At 30.9% G+C, this 12,008-nt stretch overlaps 1 protein-coding gene across 1 annotated transcript; it reads right to left on the bottom strand.

Annotated features, from left to right (window-relative positions):
- Nucleotides 1-7,396: 7,396 nt before the first annotated feature.
- On the bottom strand, nucleotides 7,397-11,649 carry LOC103501109 (alpha carbonic anhydrase 7-like). Its single transcript, XM_008464603.2, has 6 exons — nucleotides 11,147-11,649; nucleotides 10,150-10,367; nucleotides 9,461-9,670; nucleotides 9,198-9,362; nucleotides 9,052-9,105; nucleotides 7,397-7,654 (listed from the first exon to the last, which is right to left on the bottom strand). Exons 1-6 carry the CDS (start codon nucleotides 11,232-11,234, stop codon nucleotides 7,574-7,576), a joined length of 816 nt encoding a protein of 271 aa, XP_008462825.1. The 5' UTR covers nucleotides 11,235-11,649; the 3' UTR covers nucleotides 7,397-7,573.
- Nucleotides 11,650-12,008: the final 359 nt, after the last annotated feature.

Below are 12,008 nucleotides of genomic sequence, written 5' to 3'. Positions count from 1 at the left end.
AGATTATCAGACGGTTCATATTAGGGGTTTCAAATTTGTAATTTCTCCTGCTGTGAGAAACGATTTTCTAAGAAATGTTGTTGATCTTGACTATTCTCTGTTGTCTCCTTCAATTGAAGTTTTGGCTTTTGTTTTGTTATTTGATTATCTCACATTGTTTTTTCAGTATTAACCATAAACGATTATTTGATGAGTGAAATAAATAACAGAATATCAGACTATAACCAACTTTGATAACTTCTAATACTCTCGCTTAAAATGAGGAAAAAATATCTTGAACTCCCATCTTGGAAAACAGAGGAAACATAGAAGCTGTTGGTAAGGGTTTTGTGAAGACGTCCACCAGTTAAGTAGATGAACGAATTGGTAGGATATTCATAGTTCCATCTATTGATTGATCTCTTACGAAGTGATAATCCAATTCTATATGTTTTATTCGTTCATGGAACATTGGATTCTTTGCTTAGAGATTGGATTCTTTGCTTATGGATGGTAGCTTGATTGTCAAAAAAAACATCAAAGACGAAGATAAAGATACGACTTGTAGCTTCGAAATGAGGCTTCTTAACCATATAAACTCACATCATGTTACTGCAAGGGCTCGATATTTGACTTCGACGGTTGACCGAGATATAGTTTGTTGTTTCTTGGACTTCCATGAGATTAAAGAGTTGTCAAGGAAGACATAAAACTCTGTTACTGAATGACGTGTGTCAATGCAGGATCCCTAATCTACATCTTCAAATTTCCTTATTACAAAATCATTTTGTGTAGAAAATTTTGTTTTCTAGGTGATCCCTTCAAATACTTGATTAGGTGATGGACTTCTTTTAGGTGTTGTTATCAAGGTTTATCCATGAATTGGCTAAACTAGTGTACAATAAATTTTATGTCTGGTCTAGAAATTGTTAAATATAGTAGGCACCAATTAGCCTCCTATAAATGAAGGAATATGTAAGAAGGTCTTCATTACTTGAAGTAAGTTTGAGTTGGGGATTAATTGGTAATGAACTTTGTTGACCACCAAGAAAGCCACAGTCTTCAACAAGTTACAATGTGTAGTGTCTTTGAGAAAGAAATAACCGAGATTGGTTTCTTGCTAGTTCTATATCGAGAAAGAATTTTAAAGAGCCCAGATCCTTCAACTTGAAGGCTTTGTTGAGACTTGTTTTAGTTCTCTTAGCATAAAGTGAATTTGTTCCTATGACTACCACATTACCAACATGGACTAGTAAAGCTAAAAAGGTCTCATTTTTCCCCTTTATAAACAAAGAGTACTATGCTTTGAACAATTAAAAACCTTGTGAAATTAGAAATGATGAGAATTTGGCAAACCATTGTCTTGATGCTTGTTTCAAACCATAAATTGACTTGTTTAGCTTAGAAACAAATTTCTCCTCCTCAAATGATGCATTCGATTTATACCCTAAAGGTAAATCCATGTATACTTCTTCAAAGAGATCACTATGTAAGAAGGCGTTATTGACATCTAATTGGAATAGTTGCCAATCCTTTTGAGACTGCCAAAGTGAGAAGTGTTTTTTGCAGTTACCATCTTGGCGATTGTTGAGAAGGTTTCAAAGTAATCTAAACTTTTTTATTGTGTGTATCCCTTTGCTACTAGCCTTGCATCGTATTTTTCAATGGAGCCATCAGCTTTGTGTTTGATTTTGTAAATCCACTGACATCTGATTGTGTTTTTCCCCAAGCGGTAAAAGAACACTGATCCAGGTTTTATTTGTTTCCATGGCATCTAACTCTACTTTCATGGCTTTTTTTCATTCATCAAACTGAACTGTTTCATGGTAGAAAGTGGGTTCATGGTTTGTGGAAAGTTGTAAGTCAGAGTGTCTATATTCTAGTGTTAGGGCATTGTAGGAAAGGTATTGATTTAGAGGATATCAGGTTGGTGGTTTGTTTGTTGGGGTCATTGAAAGAGGATTGCAGTGATAGGCTCGTAAATACGATGGGGGTTTTGATACATGGGAAGATTTTCTTATTGGTGGAGCTTGGTTGGATCAATTTTGTGGGCTTTATGGCAATTGGAAACAGTGACTGTTTGAGCAACTGGGGAAACTTCATGAATATTAGACGCATATGATATATGAGATTGTAATGAAATATTTATCTCAACAACATTTTTACTGCATGAAAGTGTAGTTTGGTTAGTGCTACCATCAGAATTTTCACTTTAACACTGGGATATTTCTCAACAACTTTTCTATCAGTGTCACTTCTTTTAGCAAAATTTACAATGTCTTGAGGTGTGCAGGGAGACTCTAAAGAGCAAGGCATATGTGATGCTTGATTGTTGATGATGGGTGTTTGTAAATCTTGGTTAGTATGACAATGCAACTGACACTTTGTTCAGCTTTATCATCAATAAAGTATTTTGGTAGGACAAAGCATGGAAATGGATCTACTGTCTATTGATCAGAAACAATCGTTAAATTATGAAATGGATAAATATTCTTTGAAAGATAACATTCTTGAGACAAAGAACTTTTGTTGTTCAATATCATATAGTTTGTATGCTTTCATTCCCTATGGATAGCCAATGAAGACTGAGGGAGTGGCTTTTGGTTAAAATTTCTTATGTCCATGCGGTAGTGTGGAAGTAAAAACTAGAGGGCCAAATACTTTCATGGTGTTGTAGTCTGGTGGGATTCCATTAAGCAATTGAAAGGGTGTTTTCCATTTTTAACAAATGTAACGATGTTTGATTGATTATGTGTACTACTATAAGAACACATTTTCCCCAAAAAGATAGGGGTACTCTTGATTTAAAAGTAAAGGCTCTAGCCATATTGAGGATATGCTGGTGTTTCCTTTCAACTACTAAATTTTGTTAGGGACAACTTACATAAAAGAACTGGTGTACGACTCTCTTTTTGTTGAGAAAATCGGTTAACATCAACTAAGGATCATTTTCAGATCTCATATGCTTTATTGGTTTGCCGCATTGTGTTTCAATGAGTTTAAAAAAATAAGAAAAAATAGAGGGCACATCAGATCTGTGTCTTAGCATGAAGATCCAAGTAAAGCAAGTTGCATCATCAACAATAGTGAGAAAGTATAAATATCCATCATGTGTTACGGTAGAAAAGGGTCCCAAATGTCCATATGAACAAGATCAAAGGCATTGGGTGAAAAATTATTATTTGAGGATAATGTTAAATGTTTTTGTTTGGCTAAGAGGCAAACATTACATGGGAAAAGTTTGCTATGAAAGCAAGACTTCAAATTCAAAACATTCTTCAGAGAATTCAAATAATCAATAGAAGGATAATCTTTGATGCCAATTAAAGGCTTTATCATCAAGAACAGCATAACATATAGTTTCAAATGCTGGGGAGTCAAGTAAATACAAGTCATGGATGTATTTAGCACAATCTCTATTGAAGTGGACTTATCTTGGATTATGCAACCATTAATGGAAAATTCAAGAGTTGATAAGTCTATTGTGATGGCAGTTACGAAGATAAGGTTGAAAGAAAAACTAGGTATATATAGAAAATTCTTAAGGATTAGTGAAGATGATATGTGAATAGTGCCAACATAATTAACTTGAAATGTTTGTTTATCTAGAAGTCTTATAGATATAGTACTATATTTCAAGGATGTGAATAATTCTTTTGGATAGCAAATATGGGTCGAAGCCCCAAAGTCAACAATCGATGATTGAGGGACAATGATACTTGCTATATGTGAAACAGTGGATGAAGATGGATTCTGAATATTTCCAGCAAATAGTTGGAATTGAATATAGTTCAAAAGGTTTTGATCCTTTAACAGAGCATTGACAATGTTTGTGATAGGAGTGGTTGTGTTTGGGGATGAATGTTCATTTGTTTGAACAACATTTGTAGTGCTATTGTTATTCAGTTATTGCTTAGGGGATAGCCATGGACCTTGTTACAGTTATCAACTGTGTGCCTTATGAAGCCACAATGAGAGTACACTAGGCCAATCTTTCTTCTGTTTGTTGGATGATGTAGCTTTTGATGAATGTACAGAAACTGCAAGGGAAACTACTGTTGTGGTTAATGCCCTAAACCTCGTGGTCTTGTAGTTTGTAACTGTATATATTATACAAACATTTTATTTATCTAATAAAATAAAGCGTTTTAATTTATTTGACATTTAGTTGCATTAACCCACAAAACCAATAAACTAACATCCATGGTTATCTTCTATAACTTAAACAAGTATGTGGAGATATACAAGTGGATAATGTTTAAGTGAAAAACTAAATAGACTGTAGTAGATGGATAAGGCTAGATACCTTATCCTTGTGACACGAATGGGACCTCCTTTGTAGTTGTTAAAATTTTTTTAAAGTTCTACAAATGATTTGATCTTAATCATTCATGTTGAGACATTAGAGGAATCGGTGGTACTTAAGGAGTTAGATGTAAATACAGGGGCAAAATGGTAATTTTCATGCCTAGCTGTACGTACGAGAAATTTGTGAAGGGTCATTGCACTGTTGATTGGTTATATCTAATGGACACAAAAAATATATCTACAGTAAGAAGAGGGCAACTATTAGTCTTTAGTGGAATGACTGATAGTTAGTAAATACATATTAATTTAATTAAAGAGCTTAGTTAATTAATTTCATATCATTGGAGCTTCAATCTCTAGGTTCATAAGGTTTGTCAGCTCAATAAGGATAAATGAGAATCAAATTTATTTTAGTTTAATTTGAACTGTTCAAATTGATTAAAAGGAATAAATTGTATATGATACAATTAATATAATGTATTTGATACATTATAATATAAAGTTTTTATGAAAGAAGTTAATATTTAAATATGATTCAAATAATAATAGTAATGTGAATAATATTTATCAATAAACTATATATCAAAATTAATATGGATTCGATTCATATTATAACTATAGATCATATGAGACATCTAAACATTGGTTATATTATATATGATATAATGTATATTAAATTTATATTAATTTTGATATTTTTAATTAGTAAAATAACTCCCAAAGGAGTTATTCTAAGTGCACAGAGAGGGAGAGAGTTATTTGATAACTTCCCGTCATCTCTCTTCATGGTTAAGATAATATAGAGTTCAAGATCTCTTTGCTCTTTGCAATTTGACGATCTTTCTGCATTCCAAAAAGAAAAAGAAATCTCCTAAAAAAAAATTCTCTTACCAAATCACAAAAGACCACAACTCTATGTTGATTCTCTATTTGAGAATAACGAGAAAGACTTCATGGTATTCTTAAAAGATTTGAAAAAGAGTTCTTGGAGGTTATTTTACAAAAGTTAGTTTATTTCTCCCTTTTCCTCCTTTGTTTTTCTCTGAATTTTTTAGTTTTACAAATTGAATTTCATTTGCATGGCGTTCATATACTTCCGCTTTAGAAATTTCAACTGCTGGAAGAGATGAGAATGAGCCTATCTTTGTTGTTCTACCTATAGTACAAGAGAGAGGGTACGAGTGGCTGTGGGAATAGGATTCATTAAGAACAATTAGGCTCAGGCATGGGTGAAGGGTTCATTCAATCCCATCGAAAAATCTTTTAAATACTCAGTTTGTATGAAATCGGCCATTTCACGAATTCCTCGACATTTGCACATTCCACATGAACAAGCATGTATGTATGTATTAAGTTCTTAAATTAGGGTTTTGAATTTAGTAAAGTACATATTGACCGAATCTTGATTTTGTACCAATGTTGCTAGTGTTTGCATGAGTTGAAAGATTCTTAGAGCGTTTTTGCAATGGAACCTTTCTTGTAGGTGCAGCCATATTGCCGAAGCTGAATCAACAAATAGAATACTAGCAGAGAACGGCTTTTAAACAGAGTTTAAGATCCACGAAATCACTATGTTTTGTTGCGAATCCATGCCAAAAGCATATCACTGGGAGGTCGGGGCAAGGTGACGTCCATTAAACTGATTTTGTTCTTGATGGAGAGTTCGAAGATCATAGCACGACTCCATGATACATAGTTTTCTTCTATGAGAAGTTCATTGACAAGAACCAGGCTGGTATTGTCGTTGTGGTGAAGGAAATAAGGGTTGAGATATGTTTCGGACGGGTTGTGGGAAATTTGCGACAAGGCATGAGTTAATGTGTTTGGTGAGTTCATGGTAGAAGTAGGAAGAACTTCAGGATTGTGTGAAGAACTTGGATGGGGTATAAGGGTTTCATCGGAGAAATTGAGGTCGGCCATGGCGGAAGGTTGAGAAAGGCAAGAGACTTTTAGACTTCTAAAACTATATTGAAGGAAGAATTAAAATAAATCATCTCAGACTCTTATTGATGGATGCCAAATGACATATTTATACAGGCGTGGTAATAACCATAAACGGTTAATTGATGGGTGAAATAAATAATAGAATATCATACTATAACCGATTTTGATAACTTTTAATAGGATTAATTTTCTCCACCAATCTGGGCAGATTAGTGCACGCCATGAGCCTCCCATCTTCAACATCGTACCAACTACCAACCATGCCACCACTAGATCCCCCTAAAAATGCCCAAAGGAAGCATTTAAGAATCCAATTCTTCCATCTGCACAAAAATTTGACACTTTTTTTTTTGTGCATTGTAGTTCTTTTAGTTGCTCTTGTTTTTTTTTTTTTTTTTTCTTTTTTCAGTTTATCGAGGAGTTGAGTTGAAACGCTTGCACATATCCAATCTTCTTCGAGACTGTCTCATTTTAAATTACATTGACAATGATTTAAGACAAGTAAGAATGATGTTCAGGTCGTTAAGGATGTAGGAAAATGTCGGATGTTACACTCCTGATAATAATTTTAAAGATTAAATAGGTGTTCAAATCTAGTTCATTGTAGAATTGAAATTAAGCTATCTTAAAAGCATTCAAATTAGGCTTACTTTAAAGGAACATGAAAATCTGGGGAATTTTTTTCTTTTATAACTGTTTATCAAATTAGTTTTGTACCAAACACCCCAAATTAAATCATATTTCTCCTGTGATTTCAAAAGTTAGCAATTTTAAGGAAAATTTTATTGCATATGAGAAATTTTGTTGAAAAATGGTTCCACTAGAAAACAATTTGGAATTCTTCCAACAATTTTTACTACTTGACCATAGTACGTACTTGGCACACTACGTTGAAGCTTTTTTTCTTTTCTTTTTTTTTTTTCCCAAGGTTTCATTTGTTACAAGTTTCTCCTCAAATTTTAGACAAACATTTAATATTCTTTTTTGTTTCCCAAAATTTAACTTTTTAAAAGTCAGTATATTATTATCTACAAAACTTTACTTAACATTAGTTTTTAATATCCAACAAAAATGAGCAAATTTTATATCCAAGATATAAAGCGATAGAAATATCATGCTAAATTAGCATAGAACTAAATCCACTTTGATCTTTTAGATCTAACACTTAATACACAAAATTTTTCTTTTTATTACTAAGATATGATAATAAATTTGATAACATGTAATAAGTGTAAAGTAAAAATACAGTGTGATTAGCCACTACCCAATGTAATACAAAAGAAAAGTAGATCGAAGGGATATTTTTCCGTATATCTATTGTTGAACATTGATTCTATTATCTTCAAAATATGGTAGATTGGATACGAAGTTGAATCTTTCGATCATTGATAGGTTGTAAAGGCCTAGCATTGGTGTTAGAGTCCTAAACACATAAATCAAAGTTACACCAGATTATATTCTAAAATATTTATCGTATGTAAAAAGATAAAGAAAATGAGAGTCAAAGCTTAGAGAAAACGATTTGTGAGCTAAATGAATATTTTTCAACTAGGGAACCTCTTTTCTTTTATGTGTCTATCAATCTAAGTCTTTTTCGTTTTTATTTAAAACGTTCTTAATTTAGTAAATTTAAACGTGGACCCAATTTTAATGTTCTTTAGTATATTACTTTTAAGGGAGTTTTAAATTTGGTTGATTTTCACAAATACAACAAACTGTAAAAATGATTGACAGTCTATGTAACAAAATGAAAATGGTCACGAAACTGACCATTTTTTTTAAATATAATAGATTTGTCATTTCTTTTTATCGTCTTTTTTGACTTGCAATTTTTTTTTCATCATCTTTTCCCCTTCTTCTACTGCAATTTTTTAAAAAAATATTTATGTTTACCCTTCCTTTCCATCTGCAATTATTTTTCTTTTGTAAATTTTTTTTTGTTTTTTAGTTTTGGGTAGCCAAATTTAAACGATAAAATCTAAACGATCGTGTACCAAATCTAAAGGATCGTATTCCAAAAAATTCAAAAAATCTTGAAAACAATCATTGAGATTTGGCTACCCAAATTTAGACAATCAAATCTAATTGATCATGTACAAAAAATAAACGATCGTGTACCAAATCTAAATGATCGTGTACTAAACAGTTGAGATTTGACTATACGAATTTAAATGATCAAATCTCAACGATCGTGTACCAAAAAATTTTGGAAAAAATAGTTTAGATTTGGCTACCCAAATTTAAGAGATAATGTACAAAATCTAAACAATCATGCACTAAAAAATCTTTAAAAAAATCGCTAAATTTAAACGATTAAATATAAACGTTCGTGTACCAAAGAATATCCAAATCTAAATTATCGTGTACAAAAAATCTTTTAAAAAAAAATATTTAAACGTTTAGAAAATATATTATGCGTGTTGGGTACCAATTGACCATGAGACATTTTTTGTATTTTTTAGTGTAGGTTAGACTCTTTCAGTTGTGAAAATTGGTGTATACAATGTAAATATTTGCCGCTTTATTATATTATTTAAAAGACCCCTCTAAACTTGATATGTAATAAAACAAATAAAAGTAACCGTTAAAAACCTTGTAATTTTGTTTATTAATTTTTTCTTAAAACTCACGTAGCAAAAGTGAATACCTTACCGAGAAATTAGTGAAAAGAGACATGCTTTTGTTTTGAAAAAAATTATGAAAATGAAGCTTTAGTTGTAATCTTATTTAATCAAATGAAACACAATCCAAGTTCTAATACTAAAGTAAAAATTAAAGATGAAAAGTGTATTTAATGGAACTTGAAAAACTATAACTTACATCATGAGCAGCCACACGCAATAACTTGATTTGTTCGACTGTGACGGTCCTAACCTAAAACATGCATCAAAGTGATTAAAAATGAGAAAGGTTACAGATTTGGGAAATAAATCGAGAGATAGAGTTTTTATTTTCTGAAAAAGTACCTTCCTGACAATAGTCCAAAGTACATTTTGAGAACATGGAGGAGTTGTTAGGGACCCAATATACCTATAATATAGACTACTTTGCATCTCCAACAGCGATAGATCAATCACATCTAATGCTTTCTCTTCATGTGTATTCGAAATTTCTTCCAAATTTTCCTTCATCTATACAAAATAGCAAGTAAACTAAATTAAAGATTGATTGGAAATGTTTATGAATTAAATATTTCGAAGCCTTAAACCCCTAAAGTAAGAGACTTAACCTTGGATAAGAAAGAATCGGGTCGTCCAATCTTATAAACAACTCCAATGACGGCATAATTTCCATTTTGGCTTTGGTGCACCAAATGGGCTTCTAAAGCAAATCTTTTTCCATTGATAGTGTGTTCTGATGGTGAATGCCAATGAATTTGTTGAAGAAAATATCGAGTTCTATTCATTACCATATAGCCAGCTCCATGGCCCAATTTTAACTACAACCATCACAATTTGTATCTAAATTAGGTTTTTTTGGTTAAATATATAATTTACCTTAAAAAATTGGAAATACAGATTAGGTTTTATACTCATTTTGGTTATGGTAAGATTTTAATATTATTTCCATCCGATTCATTATCACATCATATGTATGATTAAAAAACATAAACATTAAGACAATTCTAATATTTATATTTTTAGTAAATAATCCATAGAACAAATATAGTAAACTAGTGTTAAAGAAGTAAAAAAATGTATACACCCGAAATCATTACATTTTCATACAAATATAAATTTAGACTAATTTTCAAAAAAAAAAAAAAAAAATAACATGAAATGCTTTAATGCAATAAGATAACAATCAATCTAGTTGATCAAATATATTGATTAGTTATGGCTTATGCATGCTTAAAATCATAAAATTGGTTGAAAAAGACAATAAGATATTAAAGGTGACTTATATTATCTTCTTTACCATAATATCATGACCTCGATTTTTAAGAGTTGCATTAGTTGGCTTGTAGTCAAAATCGATGTCTGTGAAAAGGGATACAATTCGAACTCTCTCGTGCAACAGATCAATAGGAGATTGCATTTCTCCAGTCTTGCAACTATGCCATTCTGGTTTAAGATCTCCCCAATGTGTAGGTCCTTTTTCTCCTTCTTCATTATAATCAAATTCTGTCTCATCTTCTGCATATTATAAAGAAAAACAAATGGGGAAATTTGAGTCGCTTCAAACTCAATATGTGAACCAACTCGTGAGCAAACAAATATTCATTGGAGTTTAAAATTAAGGGTTTTTTTCCTTTTGTTTTTAAAGTTTTTTAATTTCGAAAAAAAATCATTTTAGAAAGAAGCCAAGTTCTTTTTTAAAATTGCTCAAAATAACTTTTGAAACGTTTTATTTCAAACGATAGTTTAAACAACTTTTTTAATAATTTAGATGAAAACGACTTTTGTGAGAATTATTTTTTTCCATAGATAAAAAAAAAGCCCCAAACATTACCAAATCTATCCGTTTTTATTTTTCTTTTAAAAGAATTATCCGTTTCTTTAGTTCACTTGTATTCCTATATTTGAGTGTCCCTTTAACCATTATTATTATCATATTATTTTTAAACATGTTCACAGTTTTCTAACCTTTTTTGTGATTTATATTATATGTTATAAGAACATGTATGATATCTTTTTTTTTTTTTTAAAGAAAAAAATAAGCATAAGAGAAATTATTTTAACATTATTATTATTTTTTGTTCAAAATTCCGCTAGCTAAGAATTAAAAAATATAGTTTTATATGATTTATAATTTTAAGAAAAAAGTGTTGGCTATATTCATGTGTATAAACGCGTGATTTACTAAATGATCATGAGTGAAACTGCAAAGGAATAAAATGATTTACTAAATAGAAGGAAATTAATGAAGTAGCCATATACAAATAAACAAAATATGAAACTCAAATGTCGCCTACCAACTTCTTGAGAAATTGCAAGTCTTGAAACCAAAAGAAAGGCACAAAAAATTGAGCAAAAGCAAACATGAAAAGAGAGCTTCTCCATGTACGCAACTTTTGATTTCTTCGTTTAAGTATTTTCTTTGTATAGACCAATAACCAAAGCAAGGTGGCTTTGCTTTTGATTTGTAGTGGATTTTGAAAGCCAAAACTAATAGCATATTTATAAGCCCCAAACATATGAATGGTACTGAACATGTGTACAAATATGAAGCTTCTCAGTTTTTTCCCTCATCTGTTTCAACTTAAGTTTGAAATCAAGAAGAAACACAATGTAACATCTTTGTCAAGTAAATATCATATGCATAAATAATTAAAGAAAAACATTTGGTTCTGCTGTACCCAATTATAGTTTTAAAATGTTTTTTTTTTTCTTTTGTGATTAAAGAGAATGTATGGAGATGAAATGCAACTTGAATACATCAAAATATTAACGCATAATAAATGAACAAGGTTAACAAAATGCTGCAATATGGTGTTTTCTGTATACAAATAAATAGGATGGTCCTTTAGTTGCAAAGATTCCACACTTGAGGATGCGAGTTATCAATGAAATATTGTGGTGTAAAAAAAATATGATTTTTTTCTTTTTTATATATGGATACAATTCGAAGGAAAATTTCGGTCGAAGAAAATTAAGAAAGGCTATCAAATGAATAGGACAAAGACAAAATAATAATAATAATGATAATAATAAATAAAAAAAAAAAAAAAAAACAAAGATCGACATTTATTGTAAACGAATAAGAAACATATTGCAATTAATGTGAGAGTGACGATTTATGTTTGAACCCAGAGAAAAAGGCAACAAAAATAAATG

This window comes from Cucumis melo, chromosome 12 (genome assembly GCF_025177605.1).
Source record: "Cucumis melo cultivar AY chromosome 12, USDA_Cmelo_AY_1.0, whole genome shotgun sequence".
Classification (NCBI taxonomy): domain Eukaryota; kingdom Viridiplantae; phylum Streptophyta; class Magnoliopsida; order Cucurbitales; family Cucurbitaceae; genus Cucumis; species Cucumis melo.
Note: the sequence above shows the minus strand (reverse complement) of the source record. Positions and strands in the feature narration are given on the sequence as shown.

What these genes read in the sequence shown, in the direction of transcription:
- LOC103501109 (XM_008464603.2), bottom strand. Translation starts at nt 11,234, where the DNA reads ATGGAGAAGCTCTCTTTTCATGTTTGCTTTTGCTCAATTTTTTGTGCC. An exon ending in ATCGAGGTCATGATATTATG is followed by an intron (nt 9,671 to 10,149) that starts GTAAAGAAGATA and finishes TGATGGTTGTAG; the next exon opens with TTAAAATTGGGCCATGGAGC. An exon ending in TGCGTGTGGCTGCTCATGAT is followed by an intron (nt 7,655 to 9,051) that starts GTAAGTTATAGT and finishes TTATGTGTTTAG; the next exon opens with GACTCTAACACCAATGCTAG.